The sequence below is a fragment of the Pleurodeles waltl genome, chromosome 5 (genome assembly GCF_031143425.1).
Source record: "Pleurodeles waltl isolate 20211129_DDA chromosome 5, aPleWal1.hap1.20221129, whole genome shotgun sequence".
Taxonomy (NCBI): Eukaryota; Metazoa; Chordata; class Amphibia; order Caudata; family Salamandridae; genus Pleurodeles; species Pleurodeles waltl.
The window spans coordinates 132,773,519-132,800,404 of record NC_090444.1 but is presented as its reverse complement, the minus strand read 5'-3'; the positions used below and the strand labels follow the sequence as shown (position 1 = coordinate 132,800,404).

The 26,886-nt window shown below is 42.4% G+C and overlaps 1 protein-coding gene across 1 annotated transcript in view; it reads left to right on the top strand.

Annotated features, from left to right (window-relative positions):
- LOC138295473 (xanthine dehydrogenase/oxidase-like) overlaps positions 1 to 26,886 on the top strand; it is a 794,335-nt gene that overhangs the window by 648,763 nt on the left and 118,686 nt on the right. The window contains exon 32 of the mRNA XM_069233806.1: positions 23,225 to 23,339. Within this exon, the coding sequence (XP_069089907.1) occupies positions 23,225 to 23,339 (115 nt within the window). The remainder of the gene's footprint in view (positions 1 to 23,224; positions 23,340 to 26,886) is intronic.

Genomic DNA, 26,886 nt, shown 5'->3' with positions numbered 1-26,886 from the left:
AAGATCACAATTCAGCGTTGTTGTTTAAGTGAAATGCAACTGCTACTTTCAAAGTTTGTAAGTATCCTAGAAAGGCTTTCCTTACTCTTTATTTACTTAGTTGAGTTGCTAAATCATCAATTGATTAATTTAACAAAGGGCAGCAAAACTATTTATCGGGTTTTCCCCTGACAAACCATACCAATACTGGCAGGCGTTAGAAAATATTTTATTTACATGGATTTTTATTATAAATTATATTTTACAGTGTGATTTATTTTATATTATCTTACTGTGTTTTATATGCCATTTTTCTCTGAGTCAAAGTAGTAAGTGATTACACATTCACTAAAGCAGAAAAACACACAGGAGGACACCTTTGTTTTTTTGAATTGCTACAGTGTAACACATCCAGTCTGCACCTAGTGTTCCCACAGACCTTTTATTTCAGACATATGAAATGTGTGCTTTGCAGTTGCCTGGGGCCTACCTAAGAGGTTACCAACACTATTGCCGTCTTAAAATGACACCCCCTCACATTAAATCAGTTTCTTCTAAGCTGGGGATGGCCTCATACACGGCATGCCACAAAGCCGTAACTATCAGCTGTGAAATATTAATAACCACTTTACATTATTTTAACATATGGATATACAATAATCCTTGTTTTGTGATAAATGTACTTGTGGTATGTTTCTAGGAGTATATTATTTTCTTTTCCATTGTCTAGCTATCTATATGAGTTTCTCAAAACAAAACATGTTAACATGTCCTTTGTAGGGGGACCCAGATGGTTTGAGATACTATTAATCTCTAATTTTCAATTGGTGAAAAAAGAATCTAATTTAGAAATACATTTGTGAGAAAGTGCATGGTCACCACCCCATATTGTTGGTTTTTGAATTATGGACACTGGGGCACCACTGGCAAAGGCCCTAGTGTATGTGCTTTGACCCTAAATCGTGTTAAAAGTAGCTAACTCCTATATGGCCTACTTAAATTTGCAGTAAGGCCATATAATCTGGTGTAGTAAAATATACCAATCCCTTGGAAAATCTAAATGTCTTCTGCGGACTGCAGCAAATTTTGTGTCATCCACTACACAGACTAAGAAAACTTGGCTTTAGGCCTACCTGTGCATCCTGACTCCTGCAACTTTTAAAACTGCAAGCAAACCTTTCAAAATAACAACTTTTGACTGGAAAGAACACCTCTTTTAAATAGTAAATACATCACTCCTAGGCGGATCTCTTATTCCAAAAGGTTTAGTACCTAGTATTTGCTGGGTAAATACAAGAATTTAGTGTTGGCGTAGCCCCCAAAATCACTATTTACTAGGAATGTCTTTAGCTGTCCTACGAGCAAACTAAAGTTTAGAATAAAATCATTACTCTGCTAACTTTGGTTTGGGACAAGCTACTTCAAACACTATTTTTAAAGTTTATTAGTGTTGAAGTTGGATTTTTAATAATAATTTATTAGATGTGACTTTTAAGAAGTTACACTTGGTCTTTCTGAAGCTCCAGGGCCTAATTAGCATTAGCATTTCAGCAGCAGGTCTATCAGTGCTTCCTTTAAGGAGATGGGAAAACTCCTGCCAGAGCAGAAACAATGGCTTAGGCTTTTTGGCAGAAAGATTGTGCGTGAGGTATGTGCCACGTATCATTTCAGAAAAGGCAGTTGAGCAGGTAAGGGTTTAGGAACATCATTATCTTGAAAGCGACTAGGGTGAGGCCTGCCCATTCATAATTAGTATAAATAGAGAGGTCAGGGGAAAAGAAGCAGTTTATTTCTTGGGCTCTCTATAACACGTTTGTCACCAGTCCAGTGGGAGAAGGAGCTGGTCCCAGAACAGTTTGATGTAATTGGGGAGGAATGGACCACTCATTTCCCTAAACACACCTCTGGCTTGCACATAAGCCACCTCTAAGGGCAGAAAGTTTGTGTGAGCTGTGGAGTTTACTTAGCATAGTGCCCTATAGGATAGTTTGCAGTAAGGGAAACAGGATGTTCTGCAAAAGTAGAAATTTTTGTCCATAGGAACTAGGGGTGGGCGAAACGCATGGAATTTGACTCCCTAGAGTTACATAAAATCTCTGGCAGATTTCCTGGAGTTCTGCCAACGGGCCGAAATGGGAATGGCTCTCTGCTTGTGCTGTGATTTAGCATTGGGAGAGCGTTCTGCCCTGAAAAATCATTGCGAACAGCACCAGGGTGGCATGACAGAGGACACAGCTCTTGAAGATAATTTTATTGCCATTTGAGAAGATTTTCTACTGCAGCGGCAGCCTTCTGAATGCCAATGGTCGCGACCTCCTGTGTTAGAAAAATCTTGCCAGATGCCCTCCTAGCGACCAAAAATCACACCAGGAGACACCAAATGTCTCTCACCAACTTACCGTTCTGAACCCGCACATGAGAAAAAATTGACCCACTTGCGATTGGCAGACTTTGGCCAGAACTTTGTATTACAATAGTAACCTGGAGTCACCAAACTTCCACTAATTCTGTAGTCTGCATGAAATACTTTGCCCACCCCTAGTAGGAAATTTTTCCTCATTAGTACGGGCTGTTTAAAAGGTAGCCTCACCTATCGGCTTGTAAATCCTAACCAAATAGCACCACCCTCACCGCTCATGATCATACATTTTGATCTGTGGAAAAGCAGAAGAGAACTGGATCTACTGTCCGTGACGTATGTGGGGATTGTAAGGGCTACGCCTTCTCTCACTTGTACCCAGGGCTGCGATGTGTACTCAAAGGGACACAAACTCCTTTGCAAACTTCTTCTAAAACACCACAAGGCTTAGAGTTAGCATGCGGGCTGCACTTGGATCCTGTGCCCAGTGTATGCTAAATTCTGGGTATACAATATATCATTTCAAAACAATAGGAAATTGCTAAGAACTTTATGGTTCCTTATCCACATCACAAAGATATCCACACTAAATAGTTAAAAGACTTTATTAGAAAAAATAAATAATACCTTAATCTAGTGCAGATTATCTAAACAGAAGTAATTATAAAAAATAAACAGAACAGTGGCAATTAGATATTAAAAAGATTTGCAACATTGTGATGGCAGGTATTTCAATATTTCATTGCATCAAATCATAAAACTAGTTTTTGGTAACCACTGGTAACGCGTCCAGCCCTTATAAATTACCTGTATCTGGACACGTTGGAGGTCGGTGAACCTTTTAACCGAGTTGGGTTCTCCTCATCCTAGAATAGTCGGATCACTTAAACTAATAATCAATGACTATTGTAATCGATAGCCAATACTCAATTAATAGATCAAAATAACACATTAGGAATTAATAACAGTTGGTATTTCGACGCATCATGACCTTTCAGTCATGAATAACCACTCCAGTTTATTGAAATTAGTGAATTTATTTCCCTATATTAACAAAGCTAAGACGATACATATGAGTCTCAAAACCATATGATATATGTATACGAACATTACTAGCTGTCCATAACGGCGGAAGAAACGCAATCTACGCAAAATCTGAATTATAATACCTTCAGTTATGGCAATGCAAATCATTAATATTAATAATTGAACTTGACTAATTGCATACATCGGTCAGCATAACAAGATTTCAATTCAATATGGTGCATCAAGTGAATACCTTGACTAACTTCTAATTAGCATTGGCATGTGGGACTTCATGCGAAAAACGAATTTAGTCAACACAAATTTGGAAAACTTCTAGCTTGGGCCCTATCAAATAGCAGTTGGTACCTAAAAGGAAAAACACAATGCATAATACAGTTATCATTTCATAATTACCAAATACAATCAGCATACAAGGAAAGTCTTCGTCCCTCAGGTACCGGTTCGGTCAGCATGGGGCAGATCTCAAAGGGACAGAATTAAGGGCAAGTTTCCTTGCAGCAGCAAGGAGAATGGGGCAAAGTTATTGCATGGGCAAGACGGGGCAACATTTAAAGTTAAAGTCTCTAGGGTGAGAATTCTTAAAGTCTCTTTCTCTGGAATAGAGAAAAGGGCATCAAAATGTCATCTAAGATGGCGTCTGGCATTCAGCTTCAAAGATGGCATTAAGGAAAATGGCTGACTTCTCTTTGTCCGGTGGGTTTAAGTAAGAAACATTCCAAATTCTGCAGAGTCTTCCATTGGAAGGTTCATAGGGTGGCTTCAATTTGACCAATGAATAGTGTCTTTCTCCTAGTACTCATTTATGCATACATTGTCCTTGGAGCCTTGGAACACAAGTTACAATGATTTTGCCAATTAATTTTATCACAGTGCTATTATTGTCCGCACCTGCAGGAGTTGACCTTGCATCAAAAGGGATGCAACCATTCTAGCACGAAACCTTGAGATAAGGGTATTAGTCATTTCTACTGGAAAAATGCAACCTTTAAATGAAATAATATGCTTTTGTTAGTGCAAGTGAAAACCATGCAGTTAAATTTGAGACCAGGCGACTAGGCCAAAGCCTCTACTAAATTTAAGCTAAGCATAAAACAATCAAGAAAATCGTAAAACACATTTGCAATTATGACGGATTACTACATTTGTCAATTCTTCATGATTAATTAGACTTGTTTATAATAATGGCGAACTACTCCGTGGGCACAATTTCCCACATACATTATTTTTCCTTGCTAAAATCACACTATCTTATACGATTTTGCTACGTGATATATGAATATATGTTAGTCCTTCTTTTTCTGCGTCATCAGTCCCTCCTCTGATGACTAATTATGTCATCACATCAAATCTACCCACAAATTTTATTCCATTAAAATTCTGTTTTAGTAATTCGGCACTTCAGTCAATTCCCTCTTTCTTTTGGTTCCTTTAGATTTTTCTCTGTATATTTCTACCATTTTATTTTCTATTTTCTCTTCTCTTCTTCTTTTGTTTCTTGCTTTCAATATTTTAATAGCTTTCCATATTCCCCAAATGCCTAATAAACAAATTAACACTATTAATATTCCTTTTACTATTTTCAATAGTAGTCCGTTCCAAATGTTGCTGAGCCAGTTTCCCACGGAAGCAAATCCTTTTCCAACCTTCTCCCATACTCCTGGTTCTCTCAATTCTTTCAAATCTGTACTTTCGTTAGTTAAGTTTGTAAGCATTTTTCTAATTTGCCCACTGTTGTCCGGAATATAAGTACAACAGTGACGTGTACCAAGCATTTTGCAAATGCCGCCATCCTTTGCTAAAAGAATGTCTAAGGCAAGCCGATTTTGAAGAGTCATAGCTCTTTCTGCAGCAAGTTCAGCATCCATCAGGATTATAGCTCCTGAGAATTTTGTCAGTATGTTATCCACAATAGTAGACAACTTTCGTATTTTAATTGAATTCAATATGACTCCTACTGAAGGAATCACTGCTCCAAATATATCTCCTACCACACCAGAAGCTGTCTCCCTTTTCTGAACATGATGTGATTCAGACAGCTTTGGAAAATTCTTTAAGTCGTCCAGTTGATAAACCTTTGGAAATACTATTCCCAAATAACATCTCCCATACCATCCTTTAGGAAGGCGATAATAGGCATTAAGTCCACAAATATAATATACCCCTGGAATAATTGGGTCTTGTCCATTCAGCATGAACGTCCATTTAGGTTGAAACAAAAACGTACGTTTACATTCACTCGTTCCTACAAAAACTGTGTCATAATATGATTTATGTCTATGTACACAAAATCTCCCTACGTGTAATGTATCTAAAGCTATTTTCCCTTGTGTCTTTATCGCAGCAAAAGCATCATTATCTTCAGAAGTCCTTTTGTGTAATTCTCTTTCTAATTTCTCCTTCACCTCTTTCCTCCTATCGTCAGTGCGATCTAAAAAGCTTATCTCCATTGGTGAAAGCAAGCATGTAAGGTTTTCTCTGTGGGCGTGAGCTGTGTGAAAAGGTGACAATGGCTCAAAGAAACCCCTCATCAGTTTTATATAGTAATCCCTTGCCACTTTACTCAGGTACTCGATTATGGGGATATATGCAAATGTAACATCCTGATTGGAATAAAAGTAGTGAATATACTCCTGGCCATAAAATCTGGTCATTATTAAACTACATGTAATTCCATACGTAAGAGGCATGCTATGATATGTCACCCCTTCCACTACTGAGGTAGGTATTTGTGTGCATACATAACAATCTTTCGCATCCATTGTCTCAACATACTCACTCAGCAAGCGATAGAAAACGTTGGACGAAAGTTCCTTCTTATCATGCAAATGTCTTTCGTCTTGTTCGAGTTTCTTCAAAGGAGTTAGTTCAGTAATAGGTTTAGAAGTAGAAGCATCATTCGTCTCTCTCTCGTTCTTTCCATGCATTCCAAGAATTATTGCTACAATGATTAGTACACATGCAGTTATTAGACCTATACACACGTATTTACAACACTTCATCTTATGTCCCTGTGTAGTGTAGCCTGTCATGATCTATATAGAATCAGAAAGTTGAAGACACTCTTTCAAATCAGATTTGCAGATATATATATAAAGCTGAACGAGTTCAATGTTCACACTGTTTTCTTTAGCAGCTTAGTCTCTTATCGGTTAGCAGCTTTGTCTCAAAATCGGTTTCAAAGTCAATCAAGTTAGCAATGTCTTAGCCGGTTCAAAAGTCAATCAGATTGTCAATGTCTTATTCAGTAATGTTCATAGGATTTCGCTTCTCAAGTGCCAAAGTGAAGTTCTGCTTCTTCGTTCTCAAGACTGAGAGATAGGAATTCGTCTGACCCATCGTTAGTGGCTATGTATGCCCACTCCGGACCAGAATATCTTCTGTTCGGTATTCTTTTCCTTTTAAATTTTGCATCTCGTTTTGATTCTCTCTCACTGGTACTTTCTTCCTTGGCCAGGACTTTCTCTTCACTTGGTGTTGCTATTGCGACAGGCACCCCTTTTCTTTTCTCTTTCAACTTTGGCCCTTCACCTTAATTTGATAATTCTTTAGTCCTTAATTTCACTGGCGATATGCTTTGTCTCCGTTTCGCACTGTTTTCTCCTGAGGGCCCTGCAACCGGTTCTGGACGAGGTTGAATAACTTCACCCTGTCCCACCTCCTTTTCTTCCCCTAGGAGGTCAATCAGGTTTTCCTTTTCTTTTCCTGTATCGGCTGCTTCTTGGAAAGCCCTCCTCTGATCAGGCTCTCCTGCTCCTTCACCTGTCGCAGGCTCTTCGTTACCTTCAGGATCTTTGTCACTTTCTGAGGTTTCTCCTCCGATCTCCTCAAATGGGTCTGTTGTTTCTTCCTCAGAAAATATCTCTCCCTCCTCTATTTCTGCTTGTTCGCCTCCAGGTTCTCTTTGTTCTGTCTCAGTGGCTGGTACTTTCTTGTCAGTCACTGGCAATTTCAGCGCTTCAACTTCCTCTTCTGTGGGGTACGTCACCCTTTTCGTGTGACTGGCGTGAATCTAGTTGGGAACTCCCGCACACTTCACAGCGGTGGTAGTTGTCAGAATCACTTGAAAAGGTCCTTTCCAACGGGGTTCCAAACACGACTTCCTCACGTGCTTCTTTATCACGACCCAGTCACCTGCTTTCAGGGCGTGTCCTGGACCTTGGATCGGTGGCAAGGTGGTTGCCTCCACCTGGTGAGAAAAAGAGCGTACCACATCAGCTAGACCCTTGCAATAGTCCAACACCATATCATCTGTAATATTCAAAAGAGCATTTGCAGGAACTGCTGGAAGCCTCATGGCTCTGCCCATGAGGATCTTGTGTGGGGACAGTCCAGTCTTTCTGTCAGGGGTGTTTCTTATTGACATTAATGCCAAGGGCAATGCGTCAGGCCATTTCAAGTTTGTTGATGCACATATTTTCGCCATCCTCGATTTCAAAGTGCCATTCATTTGCTCCACTAGTCCTGATGCTTCAGGGCGGTAGCTACAATGCAATTTTTGCTCAATGTTCAGTGCTGCACACAGTAATTTTATTACTTCGTTATTGAAGTGACTTCCCCTATCTGATTCTAAGGATATCGGGAATCCGAAACGTGGTATTAGTTCTCTCAAGAGTAGTTTTGCAACTGTAAGGCTATCATTTCTACGTGTGGGGTATGCTTCAATCCAGTGACTAAAAATACACACAATCACCAACACATACTTCAAGCCTCCATGCATAGGCATCTCAATAAAATCCATTTGCATCCTGCTGAAGGGACCTCCCGCTCTTCCAATGTGGCTAAAATTTACTACTGTTCCCTTCCCTGCATTCATTTGCTGGCAAACGACGCAACGATGGCAAACTGCTTCAGCAACTTGACGGAATTTGGGATTAAACCAATCAATTTTGAATAGTCTAACCATGGCATCCCTTCCAAGATGAGCTTGTCCATGGTACAATCTAGCCAACTGTGTCAAAAGACTGGTAAAACCAATCGCCCTTCACTTGAAACCCACAAATCATCTGGTTTCTTTACGCATTGTAATTTGCTCCATGAGAGTTTCTCATCTTCACTGACATCGTTCTGTAAGGATTTCAATTCATCAATTGTATCCACAAACTTTAGAGCAAAAGCTTCACTTGGTTCAAGTTCTGGCTCATTTATCAAGTTCCATTTGTCTCTGAGCAATATACAGTTCAATGCGCAAAACCTTGCGACTTGATCTGCATATACATTTCCCAAAGAAACATAGGCAATCATTCCGACCCTGGCGGTAAAAACCGCCAGGGCCGCAAATGACGGAAGCACCGCCAACAGGCTGGCGGTGCTTCCTGGCCCATTCTGACCGCGTCGGTAAAGCCGCGGCCAGAAAACCGGGTCCGGCGGTTTCCTGACGGATTTCCCCCGGCTGGGCGAATCCGCCAGGGCAGCGCTGCAAGCAGGGATTCTGACCCCCTTCCCGCCAGCCTGTTTCTGGCGGTTTTCACTGGCATGAGCAGTGCAGGGGCCCCCTAACACTTAGCAGACAGTGAAAAGTGCAACACCGCCGGCTCCATTCGGAGCCGGCTTCTGTGTTGCAGGCCACCTTCCCGCTGGCCCAGCTGGAAGGTCGGAATGCCGCCAGCGGTCTTTTGACCGCGTGGCGGCTGTTTGGCGGTTCCCGTCTGGCGGGCGGCAACCGCCGCCCGCCAGAGTAGGAATGAGGGCCATAGTCTTGTGAATTTGTATGTGCACTGCATTTTACCACTGCAACGTCTCCTGATAACTGGATGGCATGTAACAGTTCCCTTATTCTTTCACCATTTTTCACTGGTGATCCTGAAGAGGTCATGAAGCCTCTTTGTGACCACAACTGTCCGAAATCATGCACTATTCCAAATCCGTACTGACTGTCAGTGTAAATGGTGACTTTCATTAATGCGGAAAGTTGGCAAGCTCTAGTAAGTGCTACCAGTTCCGCTACTTGTACAGAGTAAACTCCTTGAAGCCAAGATGCTTCCAGAACACCTGTTATTGTACATACAGCATATCCTGCTTTCAATATTCCTAGGGCATCTCTTAAACATGAACCATCAACAAAAATAACTTGATCATTTTCTTCCAATCAGGTGTCTTTGATGTCAGGTCTTGGTTTTGTGCAAAATTCAGTCACCTGAAGACAGTCGTGCTCGATGTCTTCAGCGTTCTCAATTTCAACATTTTCACTGGGAAACAAGGTTGCTGGATTCAACGTAGTGCACCTTTTCAGCTGCATGTTAGGTGAACCCAAAATTATTGTCTCGTACCTTGTAAGCCTAGCACCGGTCATGTGCTGTGTTCGGGAACGTGTCAAAAGTATCTCGACTGAGTGAGGGACCATGACTGTCAAAGGATGTCCCATCACTATTCCTTCACTCTGATTTAGGCTGATACCAACTGCTGCTACGGCATGCAGGCAGTGCTGCTGCGACCGGATCCAAAGTAGCTGAAAAATATGCTACTGGTCTGTTTATACCACCATGGGCTTGAGTCAAGAGAGACAAGGAACATGCATCACGTTCATGACAAAACAATGTAAAAGGCTTTGTGTAATCAGGCATACCTAAAGCTGGAGCCCTGCACATGCATTCCTTTAATTCAATAAAAGCATCCATCTCATCTCTTTTCAGCACTATTACATCCAGCGCATCTTTCTGGGTCAGTTTCAGCAAAGGTTCTGCTAGAGTTGAGAAATTGGGAATCCATTGGCGACAATAGCTCACCATTCCCAAAAACTTCCTCACTTCTCTTCTCGTCTTCGGTGGACTTATTTGAAGTACACTTGTTATTCTCTCTTTCATAATTCTTCTCGACCCTTTCTCTAATTGGTGACCCAAATATTTCACTTTCTTCTGACAGAACTGTAATTTCGAAGGGGACACTTTGTGTCCATTCCTTCCCAAATGATTCAATAGGGCAATGGTGTCAGCTGTACAATCACTTTCTGTCTTGGACGCTATCAACGAATCGTCAATATACTGTACCAAGGTTGATTCAAATGGTAATTCCAATGATTCCAAATCTTTCTTTAGAATTTGATTGAAAATTGATGGTGACTCCGAAAACCCTTGAGGAATTCGACACCAACTGTAGACTCTGTCTAGGAATTTGAAACAAAAGGGAAATTGGCTGTCCTCATGAAGAGGCACAGAAAAGAATGCTTGTGATAAGTCGATGACTGAGAACCACTCAGCATCACAGGGAACTTGAAACATTATCACAGCTGGATTTGGTACTACAGGACAACACTTGACTATGATGTCATTTATTTTCCTCAAATCCTGAACAATCCGGACCTTTCCACTCGGTTTTATTAGTCCCATGATTGGTGAATTACATGGACTGCTTAACACTTCTTTCAGTACTCCCTGTTTCACAAACTCGTCAATGAGTTGGGCGACTTTCATGAGGGTGTCTTGTACCATATGGTATTGTGGGATCTGGGGAAAATTTACATTGGGTTTTACTGTCACTTTCACTGGTTCTATTCCTTTGACCAATCCTACTTCTTTTCCTGTCATATCCCACACTTCCTTTCCAACTGTTTCCTGTAACTCAGCAGGAATATCTGCTTCAGTGAGCATTGGGTAAAGAGTAATCAGGGGATACTCTTCATCGACAGTTTCCACTACGTCTCCTCCTAAACTGTCCTCTTCTTCCTCATCACTGTTTGTCTGAATTTTAATTCCATCATTTGAACACATAATCGAACACCCCAATTTGCACAATGAGTCTCTCCCTAATAATGATATCGGGCTTGAGTCACACACCACAGATTTATGTGACCCTTGATAGTTACCAATTCTGACTTGCACTGGATCTGTGATTGGATTTGTCAGTTACCTGTTTGCTACTCCCACTACTTGAACTGTTCTCCCTGAAAGTGGCAAGTTTGGTACTTCAATGCTTCTAACTGTAGAGCGTGTATCTCCTGTGTCAACCAAGAATGAAACGCGGTGACCCATAACTCTTCCTTCCACATACGGACGCTTTTGATCAACTTCCAAGGATGCTGCAAGCATACAATTTCCCTCCTCATCTGAACTTTCACTCTCCCACGCATCGTTTATTCCATTCTCACTGTGTAACGGGAATTGGTGTACTGTGTCATTTTGGTTCATCCCTTGACCCGCGACCTGTTGAGGAAGCATTACTTGTTGCTGATTCATTGGTGCTAAGGGTATTTGCATTTGCTGATTAGGTACCATAGGAAACTGCTGTTGCATTGGCTTCAACTGTGCCATTTGTGCCCGGGGCATTTGCACCGGCTGCGGTTGTATGGGTTGTAAACCCTGCATTTGATTTACATTATTTTGAAAATTTTGATTTGGACCTCTCAATTTCGGTCTTCTCATATTCTGAAATGCATTGACATCATTGTTTTGCTTGCTAACCTACACCTTCCTGCACCAACATTGGGCACTCCCGTTTCCAATGCCCGACGATTTCGCACGTGTGACATGGCATCACCTTCTTCATTGCCTTTATACCATTCGGAATCATAACAGTATTTATATCAGGACCATTATTCACAAAACCTCCTCGGCCTCTGCCTCTCATTTGTGGCTAAAACATAGCATTTCCCTGCTGTTGCTGCTGCGGCAACTGTTGTTGAAAACCTTGTAAACCTTGCAAACCTGTCTGGGCTGCTCTAAGCTGCATCACCATCACCTTTTCTTTCAACCTTTTCTGCTTCGTCTCAATCTCATCACTACAGTATTTTGCATAGTTCAACACTTCGTCGATCGATTTTGACTGCCAACAAATCAAATGCATTTTAATCATCTGGCTGATTTCGGGTCTCAATCCTTCCACAAATCTGAACACGAAATGGAGCATGTCCTTTGCCTCAATCGTCTCCGTGCCACTGTAATTTTTAAACGCTTTCAACAATCTCTCATAATACGCATGTATTGACTCTTTAGCTTCTTGTGCCGTTCTGTCAATCCTCTGCCAATCCACATTTTTCGACGCAACCTTTGTTTTCAAGTGCTCAATCACCTTATGGTATAAACTCATTACCGTAGGTGATGGTGCACCCGTGTCCCTATCCCTTTCTGGTTCACTTGTCGGCCAACCTACAGCCCTCTTACAATCTTCCCACAAATCTGCCGGAACCACAATTTCAAATAAAGTATTCAGGTCTTCCCAAAGACATTTTGCGAGTTTTATGAATCTATCTGTTTGTTGATACCATTCAATTGGTTTCTCTCTTAATTTAGGGAAATCATCCGTAAAGGATTGAATATCGCACCTGTGCCACGGTACATGTACAAGTTTTCCCCCTGCTGTTTCTCTCATTGGTAACATGGTTATCAGGTCGTCATTCTGTTGTGCTTTTTCATTTCCATCTGGGGTACTTTCCTTCTTTTTGTCCTTTTTCTTAACCCATCTACTTTCCCACTTGTCTAAGCATCTCCAGACCTGCGCGCTCTGCAGTATCTCCTTAAGGTGTGTTTTCATCCCTGCAGATCTCATGTGTTCAAAGTCTTTTGTCTCAAAGTCTAGCCTGTAACTTCTGCTCAAGTGTTTAGTCTTACCTATATCGATCCCGTTTCTGTCTGCAATCTCTTGTAACTTCTTATGTATGTTGCTCACTTCTCTTGTAATCCTAGGGCACATGTACCTCAGCTCTTCTTCTGTGTATGATTCTAACCTGTTTAGACCCATCGTTCCCTCTACTAGTTCATCTGCTTCCATGCCCAATCTTATTTTATTCAGGTATTCTTCTCCCTTCCCGCTGGATGTACTCTGTGGGGAGCTCAAACTGTTGAACCATTGTGTTAGCTGTTGTGCGTTCAGTCCCATCAATGTAGCACTTACATCAACTGCTACTGATGGTTGCGGCAACGTTTCAGTTTTTGAAGTTAGCAGTACTATTAGTGGTGGATTTGACCTTACCACAGTTGACGGAGCACAGATTGGAATTGGACTAAATTCCGACAAAGACCCAGATATATTTGGCAGTGTTCCTACCGGGGTTGTTTCTGGAGTGTTTTCTATGCATCTCCTCCCTGTCTCATTTCGTATCATTACCCCTTGGTCGCATGCATTCAGCTTTGCCTGTATATACAATGGTACTGGCGGACCTACAGTGATAGGCAGAGATATTGCATCTGGATTCTGTCCGTTCCCCGAATTCTGTGGCATGTTAATTCCCACATTATGGTTCATCATTATTGGCATGTCTAACTGGTTCCCTGCTATTTGTATGTACCTCCGCACCTCTTGCATCTGCTTCTGAGGCATCACAATTTGTGTTGATTCAGCTTGAATCAATGTCGGTCTTTGATAATTCTGTCCTCCCTGCGCCATTAAATCAGAAGTCATTCCCAGATTATGCTCATCACAGCAGCGCCTTTGAACCTGCGTCTGATAATTATCGACAGGATTCAATTTAGGCACGTCAGGATATATCCTCTGAATTTGCGGTATTTGTGGTGAAAAGGGCATATCGGAACTGTTCTGCCTCTGTGATATTCTCAAATTCGGTGTCACATTACCTTGTATTGGTTCTGGAGGGGCAGTGCTAATGCTTAAGCCTTTTTCGCTTTCCACATATGGTGGCGGGCGATCATTTAACAATTGCATAATGAACTCCTCATCGTCTGACTCATCTGATCTTTTTGAATTTCTGTAGTTTTCTCTATCTCTGGACTGACTCCTATTTGTTTTATAGGTAGCTTTCCTTCCTTCCGTTTCTGCTTCATCAGTAATTGCTGGAAACAATTTAATTCCCTGCAGTACGTCTGATCTCCAAACCTTTTGTGTGGTATCCCATCTAGCATCCGCTAATGTCACAACATCAATCAAGTGTCTTGTACACTTTTCAACATACTCCGGAGTCTCTTGACCTCGCAGGGCACGTCTCAACATCAACAACCACGTGGCCAATTTTCCTGCACAAAGCACTACACACATGTGAAGTTCGACGACTTCCCTACTCTCACACTTTGGAGTAACACTCCTCTAAAATCTCTTAACTGGAGTTCGTAGCCCCCTAAACTCCTCACAAACTTCTCAATTATTCTGCGGCAATAAGCTGTGCAAGCGCAAAACCCTAACTTCTCTCATACCGTCACTAGAAACGCCAGAAACATTCTCACGCCTCCATTTCCTCCATTCGCAAGCTCCGAGATTCCGGGAAAGTAATTGGGGATTTAGGGCATCATCATCTCTCCAACTTGTTTTATCAAAGAAAATTCTAACTTGACTCCGTCTATTGTTCGGATGGGGTCCCAAAGGGCGTAACCATCAATCTCTGCTACCATCTACTGGTAACGCGTCCGGCCCTTATAAATTACCTGTATCTGGACACGTTGGAGGTCGGTGAACCTTTTAACCGACTTGGGTTCTCCTCATCCTAGAATAGTCGGATCACTTAAACTAATAATCAATGACTATTGTAATCGATAGCCAATACTCAATTAATAGATCAAAATAACACATTAGGAATTAATAACAGTTGGTATTTCAACGCATCATGACCTTTCAGTCATGAATAACCACTCCGGTTTATTGAAATTAGTGAATTTATTTCCCTATATTAACAAAGCTAAGACGATATATATGAGTCTCAAAACCAAATGATATATGTAAACGAACATTACTAGCTGTCCATAACGGCGGAAGAAACGCAATCTACGCAAAATCTGAATTATAATACCTTCAGTTATGGCAATGCAAATCACTAATATTAATAATTGAACTTGACTAATTGCATACATCGGTCAGCATAATAAGATCAATATGGTGCATCAAGTGAATACCTCAACTAACTTCTAATTAGCATTGGCATGTGGGACTTCATGCGAAAAACGAATTTAGTCAACACAAATTTGGAAAACTTCTAGCTTGGGCCCTATCAAATAGCAGTTGGTACCTAAAAGGAAAAACACAATGCATAATACAGTTATCCTTTCATAATTACCAAATACACTCGGCATACAAGGAAAGTCTTCGTCCCTCAGGTACTGGTTCGGTCAGCATGGGGCAGATTTCAAAAGGACAGAATTAAGGGCAAGTTTCCTTGCAGCAGCAAGGAGAATGGGGCAAAGTTATTGCATAGGCAAGACAGGGCAACATTTAAAGTTAAAGTCTCTAGGGTGAGAATTCTTAAAGTCTCTTTCTCTGGAATAGAGAAAAGGGCATCAAAATGTCGTCTAAGATGGCGTCTGGCATTCAGCTTCAAAGATGGCATCAAGGAAAATGGCTGACTTCTCTTTGTCCGGTGGGTTTAAGTAAGAAACATTCCAAATTCTGCAGTCTTCCATTGGAGGGTTGATAGGGTGGCTTCAATTTGACCAATGAATAGTGTCTTTCTCCTAGTACTCATTTATGCATACATTGTCCTTGGAGCCTTGGAACACAAGTTACAATGATTTTGCCAATTAATTTTATCACAGTGCTTTTATTGTCCGCACCTGCAGGAGTTGACCTTGCATCAAAAGGGATGCAACCATCCTAGCACGAAACCTTGAGATAAGGGTATTAGTCATTTCTACTGGAAAAATGCAACCTTTAAATGAAATAATATGCTTTTGTTAGTGCAAGTGAAAACCACGCAGTTAAATTTGAGACCAGGCGACTAGGCCAAAGCCTCTACTAAATTTAAGCTAAGCATAAAACAGTTTCAATCAAGAAAATCATAAAACACATTTGCAATTATGACGGATTACTACATTTGTCAATTCTTCATGATTAATTAGACTTGTTTATAATAATGGCGAACTACTCCGTGGGCACATTTCCCCACGTACATTATTTTTCCTTGCTAAAATCACACTACCTTATACGATTTTGCTACGTGATATATGAATATATGTTAGTCCTTCTTTTTCTGCGTCATCACCACCACCTCTGTTCTGGCCCCAAGTAAAACTTTCATAGCATATTTTAGCTGAACAACAGAATTATTGTTAGCTTCTGTACAGGAAGGTCGCTCTTTCTTAGTTGTGGCATTCCTGAACTATTAAAGATCTGGCTGAGGAACCCGTGTCTTTTGCTAAGGATTCTTTCACACAGCTCGCATGAATCTCCTAGGACAGCAGTTCCCAACCTGTCGTCCGCGGAACACCAAGGGTCTGTGACATTCCCAGGGGGTCCGCAGGCATCTCAAGGCCTGGGCCGGCAGGAAGGCACTTCTCCAGCTGGGGCCTCCATACAGAAACAGGCTAGTGTTTTTATATGTGTTACTTCACTTGTGCAGCAGTTTGTAAAGCACTACAAAGTTTCTTGTATATCCAGCAGTTTTCGGGCAAAAATGTTTCAAGATAACCGAGAAGGGAGTTTTGTCTAATGGCAGTTTTGACTCATTTGAGGTAGTACAGATGGTTAATATGCCTTCTGCAAAGAACGTGTATCGTGCATATCAAATAACAGTATTTTATGTGCATGGCACAGTGGGTTCCTGCTTTTATCACATAGATTCTTTTGTTACTTGTCAGTTCATAAATTACAATCATAATCTAGCACAGTGAGCTATGAACTGCCGTCAAAGAGTTGCATGTGAGCTGCTTGGTACAAGTTAGAAAGTCATGTTTTTTCCCAGTCTTTCTTTATTCCGATGCTGCTAAAAAAGGTTTGTTTTGGTAGAAATAAATTCTTATTGTTAAAGTCAACACTAAACACTGTGCTATGTTCTGAAGCCTGAGTTTATGCTTCTCCAGACCATGCACTTTTAGAAAATGTCTACCAGTATGAATATGTGAATCTACGCCTTGTAGTCTCCTTTGCCTTATGTAGCATTTTCTATACACTGATGTCCACATGACTGATTAATTGTCTCAGTATGTGTGATGTAAAGTGCTCCGACACCCCATACTAGTATGAGAGGTGCTATAAACCAAATGGAATACATGTGACAGACTGGCTATGGAGGGATGAGAGGCACTTAAGAGTTTACTTCGCTTCCTCACCAAGAAAAATCTTTCTCAGATCTTATGTACCTAAAAAATAAATACAGAAATCGCTTGGGAAATGTAGAGTCTGACCTGAGGATTCAACTTTCCAAACATTGAAAAGGTAGTCGTTGAGATACAGCACCACCTTTCCAATTTTTCAATTTTTGCATATTTTTTCAATATAAAATATAAAAATCTTTAGTAATTTGAGTATTTGGTGTGTACTTGTTTGTATATTTTTGCGAATTACCGTTTTAATGTTTGGAATTTAAATCGTACAAATTGCTTGGGGGTCCCAGTTTCCAGTAGTGATTTAGTGGGGGTCCTCAGGAGTCAAAAGGTTGGGAACCACTGGCCTAGGAAGCATAACTCTGCGAAGTATATGTCTATTCCAGGCTTAAATTCCCTTTTTGATTATTATGAAAAGCCCAGTCCTCATGATGGCATTTGTAAAATGAAAGAATTAGCATAAGAAATCTAGTGCACATTCACTAAATTCTGTCACACATTGTAAATTACTTGAATGCATATGCATGAATATTTGATGAGCCTATGATAATGCAAACATTATGGTGGTCATTCCGACCGTGGCGGTCGGCGGTGAAGCGGCGGTAAGACCGCCAACAGGCTGGCGGTCTTTTTTCATGTATTCTGACCATGGCGGTTACCGCCATGGCCAGCCGCCGCTTCACCGTTCCAACCGCCACGGCGGTAACGACCGCGGGGCTGGAGACCTGGGTCTCCAGCCCGGTGGTCGCCACATACCGCCGGTGGTATTCCAACCCGCCTGACCCCGGCTTACCGCCATGGATTTCATGCAGTTTGGGACCGCCATGAAATCCATCGCGGTAAGCACTATCAGTGCCAGGGAATCCCTTCCCTGGCACTGATAGGGGTCTCCCCCACCCCCAACCCCCACCCCGACTCACTCCCCTACCCCCCCACCACACCTGCCACCCCCAAAAGGTTGCAGGAAAGGATCCAAGAAGCAGACTCTGGATGGGCTGGGGGCCCATTCTACCAGGACCAAAGCCGCTACCACACCACTGACACGCTGGTTGCCTGTTCTTGACCCTGTCAGGCTGCGACGTGGGCATCAGTACACATGCTCATGAAGCACTACTGCCTTGACAGCCAGGTCTAATGTGAAGGGCATTTTGCTCATTAGATTTTGAAGAACTAGTCAATGTACCCACACACAAGGCAGGACACACTCTTGACCCCCTCTTCACCTCCAGTGACAGAGTCAGATTCAGCCACATCACAAAACTTTTCTGTCCGACCACAGCCTAGTCCACTTCACCATCACTGATGCCTAACACACCACCACCAGGAACCACAGAGCTGACTACCGCAACTGGAGCAGAGTAACTGAATCACAGTGGACGCAGGCCCTCAGCTCATCCAAACCCAAAGCCTAATCTGACCTCAACCAGGCCATCGTGAACTTCTCCTCCTGTATTGCCCAATGAGCTGACTCTGTTGCCCTGTTGAGACCAGCCAGAACCAAAAAAGGGCTACAAATGCCAGGCGGTACATTTCAGACCTCAGAGCCACCAATCGCTGCCGCTACAAACTAAAAAAACAATGGGGTTCAACCAGGAATCCCTCCGATAGAAAAGCCCACAAAGCATCCCTCAGCAACTACCACTGACAACTAAGGAGACCAAGAGAGCGGCCATCACGACCCACATCAACTCAGCATCCAACCGCATAAAAAAAAAATCACAATTGTCAAAGAATACTTCAACGAGAACACCATCCAGCTCTCTCAAGATCTCTGCAACACCCTGTCAAGCTACCTCCACAGTAAGATCTACAAAAACTTCAACCCCCAACCGACGATCTCCAACCTCCGCTCTCTCGACCCTTGCCAAGCACACAACAACAGTACGATCACCACGTGGGCACCACTCAATCCACCTCAGCCATCATGACATCCATTCTTTCAAGGGCACCCACCAAGCCATGCCCCCATCCACCTGTTTAACCTTGGAACCAACCTTATCAGCACAAAACTCACTAGCATTCTCATCATCTCGGCAGTTTTTCCAGACAAATGGACTCACTCAGAAATCAAACCTCTCCTGAATAAACCCTCCGCCGACCCCAACAAACTCAAGAATTACCGACCCATGTCGCTACTCCCCTACCTGACCAAAGTACTCGAGAAGGCCATCAATGTAGCAGTTCACCAGCTACCTGGAAGAAAACAACCTACTGGACACCTCCCTATCAGGTCTTCGTTCCAACCACAGCACCGACTGCACTCATTGCCGCCACTGATGACATCAGAGCACTTCTCGACTGCAGGGAAACTGCTGCCCTGATCCTCCTTGACCTATAAACCATGTTCAACACCATCTCCCATGAAACCCTTGTCCACAGACTCCACAGCATCGGAATACCAAAAGACACACTCAAATGGATCACCTCCTTTCTGACAGGATGCACTCAGAGCGTCTGACTACACCCTTTTACCTCCGCACCCAAGAGCATCATTTGAGGCTACCCTGAGGTTCATCCCTCAGCCCCATTTTGATTAGTACTTACATGACCCCTGTGGCCGTCATCATTAGACCCCAGAGGTTCAACATCATCTCAGACAATTCTCAACTGGTCCTCTCACTTACTGAAGGAGCGTCCACCACCGGAACCAACTTCCTCAATGCCATGACCAACATGGCCGACGGGATGAAAACTAACTGCTTGAAGCTCAACTCTGAAAAGCCAGAAGTTCTGATCTTCTGGAAAACACCTCCATTAGGCACTATAGCTGATAGCCAGCCAAACTCAGACCCACTTGCATGCCTACAGACCACACTTGCAACCTTGGCATCATCCTCAACAGTGAAGCAGCAGATCAGCGCAGTCGCCTCCTCCTGCTTCCACACCCTTCACATGCTCTGGAGAATTTTTAGGTGGATCACCAGGAAAACCCTCACTGGGACCCTCGTCACCAGCCGCCTCAACTACAGTAACACTCTCTACGCTGACATGTCCTCCCAGCTTCTAAAGAGTCTCAAGACACTACAGAACACCACAGCCAGACTCATCCTCGACCTTCCCAGGGGCACCCTCATTACCCCCCACCTCAGAAACCTCCACTGGCTCCCCATCCAGAAGAGATGTTGTTTCAAGCTCCTCACACATGCCTACAGAACTGTACACGATCAAGGACTGGACTACATCAGCCACAGACTACACTTTCACCAACCCACCAGACACCTGCACTCTTCCTCTCTGGCCCTTGAGCACACACCCAGAACCCAGCACAGCTGCAGCGGCGGCCGCTCTTTTTCCTACATCGGTGCTAAGGCCTGGAATGACCTGCCCCCTCCCCCTCCATACTGCAGTCTCACTGGCAAACTTCAGGAAGAGACTCAAGACCTGGCTCTTTGGCAGAGACATCGCACCCCAGCACCTAGATACCCCCAGCAATGTGCTTTACAAAAGACTGATTGATTGAGAGCTCACCTTCTTCAAGGTATCGATAAAAACAAAGGGCCTGATTTAGAACTTGGCGGATGGAATACTCTGTCACCAACATGACAGAAATCCCGTCCGCAGTATTACGATCCCCGTAGGATATAATAGGATCGTAATATGGTGGATGGGATATCCGTTACATTTGTGACAGAGTATTCCCTTCCGCCAAGTTCTAAATCAGGCCTGAAATCTAATCATGCCCTTTGAGATCCTGTAGGTGATTTATATATGAAAATGTGCACTGTAAATCATAAACTTGCATCTATAATACAGATTGCTAAGTTTTTAACTCGCCTATGACTGATGAGAAAATCTTGATAACATCCACATTGCCTACATCTGATAAGGAAATTGCTCATAGTAATAATTCTCCACCCATTTTCTGCTTTTCTGGTCTAAGGAATGGCAAACTTAGGCATCCAGCCTTGGTTGTTTGGCGCTACACTATGTAAAACATAATAGGCGTCATGTTTACATCAAGCAATTAATTGAACAAGGAAAGAATGTGTATAAGTGTCTGTCTTCTCGTCAATGTTCTTGTCGTGTTAATGGCAGGCACAACACTGCGGTCATGGGTGTTATTAACAGCTCTCATTTTAATGATGGGGAAATAGCGACAGGGATGAAGAAGGTACTGTCGAGGGAAGGTGACAGGAAAAAAGTAAAGGATCAGTAGTGATAGAGTGGTAGGAGATCACACCTGAAACAAATAAGAGTGATAAAGAGGTAGTGTCAACATGAATGTAAACGTAGCAGGAAGGGACATGGAGAAGAATCAATAGTGTGAGAAAAGCAGAGTTTACAGAACAATAGAGTATGGCAAAGACCAATAACCTATTTGCTTATTGTATACCTTTAAAAGTAGGCAGTTTGCTTTGGGTAGTGGTGTGATCTAAGGGCCCTGTGTCTGAACTAGAATGTCATTTCAAGGTGCAAGTCAAGCCTATGAACATCTTATTACTGGGATAGCAGAGAGGTATTCAGACAAAGAGTTGCTTCTAGTCTGGGAAGTCAGTAGCCAATTTCCCAGACAGTCTTGCCACAGTAGCTCAACCCTGACTAACAATGGCATCATTAGTCAACTGTCCTGGGATCCACATTTAGGTCAATGTACCTCGAATGAGACATGCAGCATCCTAAACTATTTGGGTGTTGAGAGGCACATAGATACACATTTTTGTAATGCTGTAGCCTTGCAATACCTTTACAGAGACCTTCCACTCACACTGTTAAATTAGTTCTATGGAGGCATCATTCCAGGGCAACAATTCTTTCTTTCTCCCTCTCTCTGTTACACTCTCTTTTCCACTCTCTTTCTCACTTATATGTCCACCTTTTCTGCTATCCTTTTCCCATTTAATTTACTACCTTCACCTTCATCTCTTTTCATCCTCAAATCTTACCCTCCGCTTGACATACTTTTCTGTCTTGCACCTCCCTCACCCTTACCTCTCCCACACTGATACCTTATTCCTACTCCCCCACACTCTTCATTTTCCCTTTCCTTTCTCACTCTCTTCTGTATCTCAACCACTTCCTTTTTTACTTCCTCTTCTACCTTCCTTCTACCACCCTCGTCATCTCCTATGGCAGATGCAACAATGTTTGCCAGCATAAGTGAAACTACATATTTGTAAGCCCATCCTCTAACATTGGTACCAAATTTGCTAATTGCATTGATTTTATGGCTGGAGGACTGTTCTATTTTTTTATGTATAGAATCTCTACCACGAGTGTGGAGACTCCTGAGTCAAAAAGATACTACTCGTAAAATACATTTGTAAATAGAAAGATCTGGAAATGTACACAAACGTGTAAGTTTTCCTTTTTGAATCTCAGCCCTAAGTACTTAATCATTATGCTACCATCCTTCTCTCCCACAAACCACTGTCTTCCCAAGAGAAATGCTGGCTTCTTCTCCGAATTTAATGCTGAGTTTCTCAGGCAGAATTATTAGGTTTTTGCCTCCATTTTGGATTAGTTGGTGCTGACAAAAAGACATGACTGTTCTCAAAAGATAATGCACTGTTTCAGCCTTGTGGTTCTTTGTTTTTGGTCATGAACTAAAAGGTGACATTTATTCTTGAAAGGAAACAATAACAAATCCCTTTTTTGTAGGTAGATGCTGATTATATTTGTATTTGATGGATCACACCTAATGTTTTTAAAGCCTTTCTTGGGTCCCTCAGTTTTATCTCAAATGTTGTGTAATATTACAGTTTGTTTAATATTGCATTTTTTCATTTTAAATGTCTTAGTTTGTCTCTTGATATTTAATTCTTCCGCGGCTCTGTTTAGAAGATACAATGGCCATTAATCAACACTGCTATGACCAGGAATCTGTGTAGTTGTGTCCAACAAAGATTTCCATGCTTGCATTCCTAGCAGTTGTTTTTCAATCTTTTGACAAATGGATAATTAAGGTGAACTTTGCAATTCTGTTGTTAAGGTTGTCTAACTATGGATACAACGTTGAAACAAATACAGGAACGCCATACAACTACTTTACCTATGGAGTGGCATGCTCAGAGGTTGAGATTGACTGCCTGACTGGTGACCACAAGGTAAGGAGAGACAATATTTTTTGACTTTGAAGCTAAAGAGCCTCATTTCCATGGAACCAAAGACACTGTTTTTGTTTAATTTTAGGCAGTTTATGAAAGATCAAAATTATACATTATCCAATGTTACTGTTTTCAAGAAATTATCATCAAACAAGTATTGTTGTCTAGGATTTTTACATGTGAGAAACTACGGATATGAAAAATGTTGGATTATTTAATTTTCATTCTAATAACAATTTTAACAAAGCAATTTGTATAGTTTATTTATTGTCTAATTGTTAGCGCTGTATATTACAAGATGTACATGATGAACCCAAGACAAATTGGTATTTCCATCTTTTGTGAAAATATGTAATCTACACAGAATTGTTCTTGTTCTCAATAGATTGCAAGGATGATCTCCAGGGGTGCATGCGTTGATGGAGGTCGATGCTATAGGAGGGACCAGTTGGGTTTCAGCTCAGAATAGTGGAAGCAGAAGGTGCTGCTCAATCCAGGACTTCACAGAAAACTGAGATTTCAAAGGAAGAGAGAAAGGCAGAAAGAGTTTGAAAAAATTATCCTAATTGGAGGAGAGTGATCAGAGACATTTATAGGTGTCAAAACTGGAGTGTTGTTCATGATATGGCTAGACACCCACAAATCTGTAAACAAAAGTTCCTTCATAGGCAAATGAAAGGCTCCTTAAACATATGCTGTGCTTGTTTGGAGTCAGGCACCCTCAAAGGGGAAGATAGTTCTCAGAATCTTCACTGGAGTTTACTTCAGTGGTCTCCTGTCTGCTCTTTTCCAAGCATTCTCTGACTGGGAAGGGACTCACTGGTGGTGATGGGTGCTGCGTACCTGCTGGTTGTGATGAAGAAGAGGTGGAGAGAGCAAACTCTGGTAGTAACAGAGAGTATTCAAAATCACAGGTCCCACCCTAATTCTTCTGAAGGTCTGCAGCTTCTAGATTCGAGTGGTCCATCCCGACCTTGATGGTCATAGTGGAAGGTGAAAGTGTTGTGGGGTATTAATGAAAAAGAAGACTAGGCACATTGGCTAGGAAGCATGCCAGAGTATGGAAGGGAATGGGGTAGGATGCTCCCCTAAGGCCGTCAGGCACATAATGAGCTTCAGCCAGTGATATTGTCTGAGATAGAAGTTAGCACATCTCCCTAGGAACATTGATAATGTGCAAACAATAATCTCAATTAGCTTGGACAGCAAGAGTCTACACAGTCCACTTCAGACCATTAATGTGACTTTTCTTTCCTTGCTTTAGCAGTGATATTGGAAGAATGAACAAACAGGCTACCAAAAAGAGAACTTTCCTAAGTCAAGATCTTAGCCAGTCACTGCATGGAGGTACTACCCTAGGAAAAGTAGCTATTTCAGAGCATCAGTTTGAGATTTAGGATGCATGTGGACCTTGGCCTTTTCTGCAGGGTCATACCCCAAACTTTTTACCTTCAACTTCACCCTCTTTAATTCTGCACCTGATTTTGTTGGCTTTTACAACCTTATGCATTTTACCTCTGATAACCAGTGCTAGAGAGCTCTCTCCTTTAACCATGGTGAAACTTGCTTACACCCAATAGGCATATTTAATTTACTTATAAGTCCCTCGTGAGATGGTACTGTATACCCAGGGCCTCTAGATTAAATGGTACTAGTGGGTCTGCAACATTTATTGTGTGACTTAATTAAGTGACCCATTAAACCTGTCTCAGGCCTGCCATTCAAGCCTCTGTGTGCAGTTTTAAACTGCCATTTTGATTTGACAAAATACATCTTTTGCGCTTTTGCCAGACCTAACCTTTCCTATACATTACCCTTATGGTAGGCCCCAAACAGCCCATGTTGCTGTATTAAAAAAAAAGTGGACATGTACTTTCAACTTTTAAATATCCTCATAGTGAAAAAATCTTGAAATTGCTTTCAGTACTGCAAGACCTACCTCCCCCATAGGATAACATTGGGTAACCTTATTACAATGAATACGTGATTACTTTCAATTGGGAGCAGATTGGAATCTTAAGTTTGGTGTCTAAAGAATTGTAATTTAAAACCATCTTTAATGGTGAAGTTGGAGTTCAAGTAACAATTCTGAAAATGACACTTTCAGAAAGTTAGCATTTTCTTGTCCTAACCATTTGGGTGCTGCAGTCTGTATCTTGGTTCACATGAGACGGTGTGGCTGGCAGTTGGTCTGTGTATTGCTCCTAGACAGTGGGGAAAAAGGGGGGTTAGGGGTCTTAGGATGGGCCATCTCTGACTTGATGGGGGTTGGGGGACTGTCAACCACCACACTTGTACATCACAAAGGCACTTCCTGGACACACACAAATGGTTTGAAACGAATGTATGATGGAACAACGAATGTGGGAAACACACATTCCTGAACAACGCAGTCGGAACAACGACCGCGTTGTTACCACAAATGCCGTTACACCACGCATGCCTTTACAACAATTTTTAGTTGTAAAAGCATACCTAGTAAAGGCATGTGTGGGAACGGCATGCGTGGTTCTAGCATGCCACCCCCCACCTGCCCTAAGGTCCAGAAGTACTCCACCCCTAATACTAAAAGTACCCCAACCCCCCACCCCAAAAAACAAAACCACCTCGGATACCTCCCACCCACCCTGAACCCTAAAACCTTCCTCGACCTCCCCCACCTGCCCTAAAAACAACCCACCCCGCCCTTAAAAACAAAACTACCCCAAGCCCCCACCCCAAAAAACAAAACTACCTCAACCCCCCCACCCGCCCCTAAAAACAGAACTAACCAAATCCCCCACCCCTAAAAACCAAACTACCCGACCCCAAAAACCAAACTACCCCGATCTACCCCACCCCTAAAAACAAAACTAACCCAACCCCCCTCCCCTAAAAACCAAGCTACCCTGACCCCCCACTACACCCCTAAAAATAAAACCACCCGATCCCCCACCACTAAAAACAAAAGTACCCCAATCACCCCACCCCTAAAAACTAAACTACCCCAATCCCCATCCCCACCCCCAAAAACAAAAGTACCCTGATCCCCCCGCCCCTACAAACATAACTACCCAACCCCCCCTGACCTCCACCCCTAAAAGAAAAACTACCGCAACCGCCTACCCCCAAAAACAAAACTACCCCAATCTCCCTCCCTGCCCCTAAAAATAAAACTACCCCAGCCCCCCACCCCCAAAAACAAAACTACCCACACACGTCCCTAAAAACATAACTACTCCATCCCCCCACCCTGCCCCAAAAACAAAACTACCCCGACCCCCCACCCCACCCGTAAAAAACAGAACTATCCCGTCCCACCCCTAAAAACTGAACTATCCCGAACTCCACCCCACCCCCAAAAACAAAACTACCCCGCCCCTAAAAACAACTATGCTGATCCCCCACCCCCAAAAACAAAACTACCCTGGCCCCCACCCCTAAAAACAAAACTATGACCCCCGCCCCTAAAAACAAAACTACCCCAACCCTCCACCCCGCCCCTAAAAACAGAACTACCCCAATCCCCCACCCCTAAAAACAAAACTACCCGATCCCCCACCCCTAA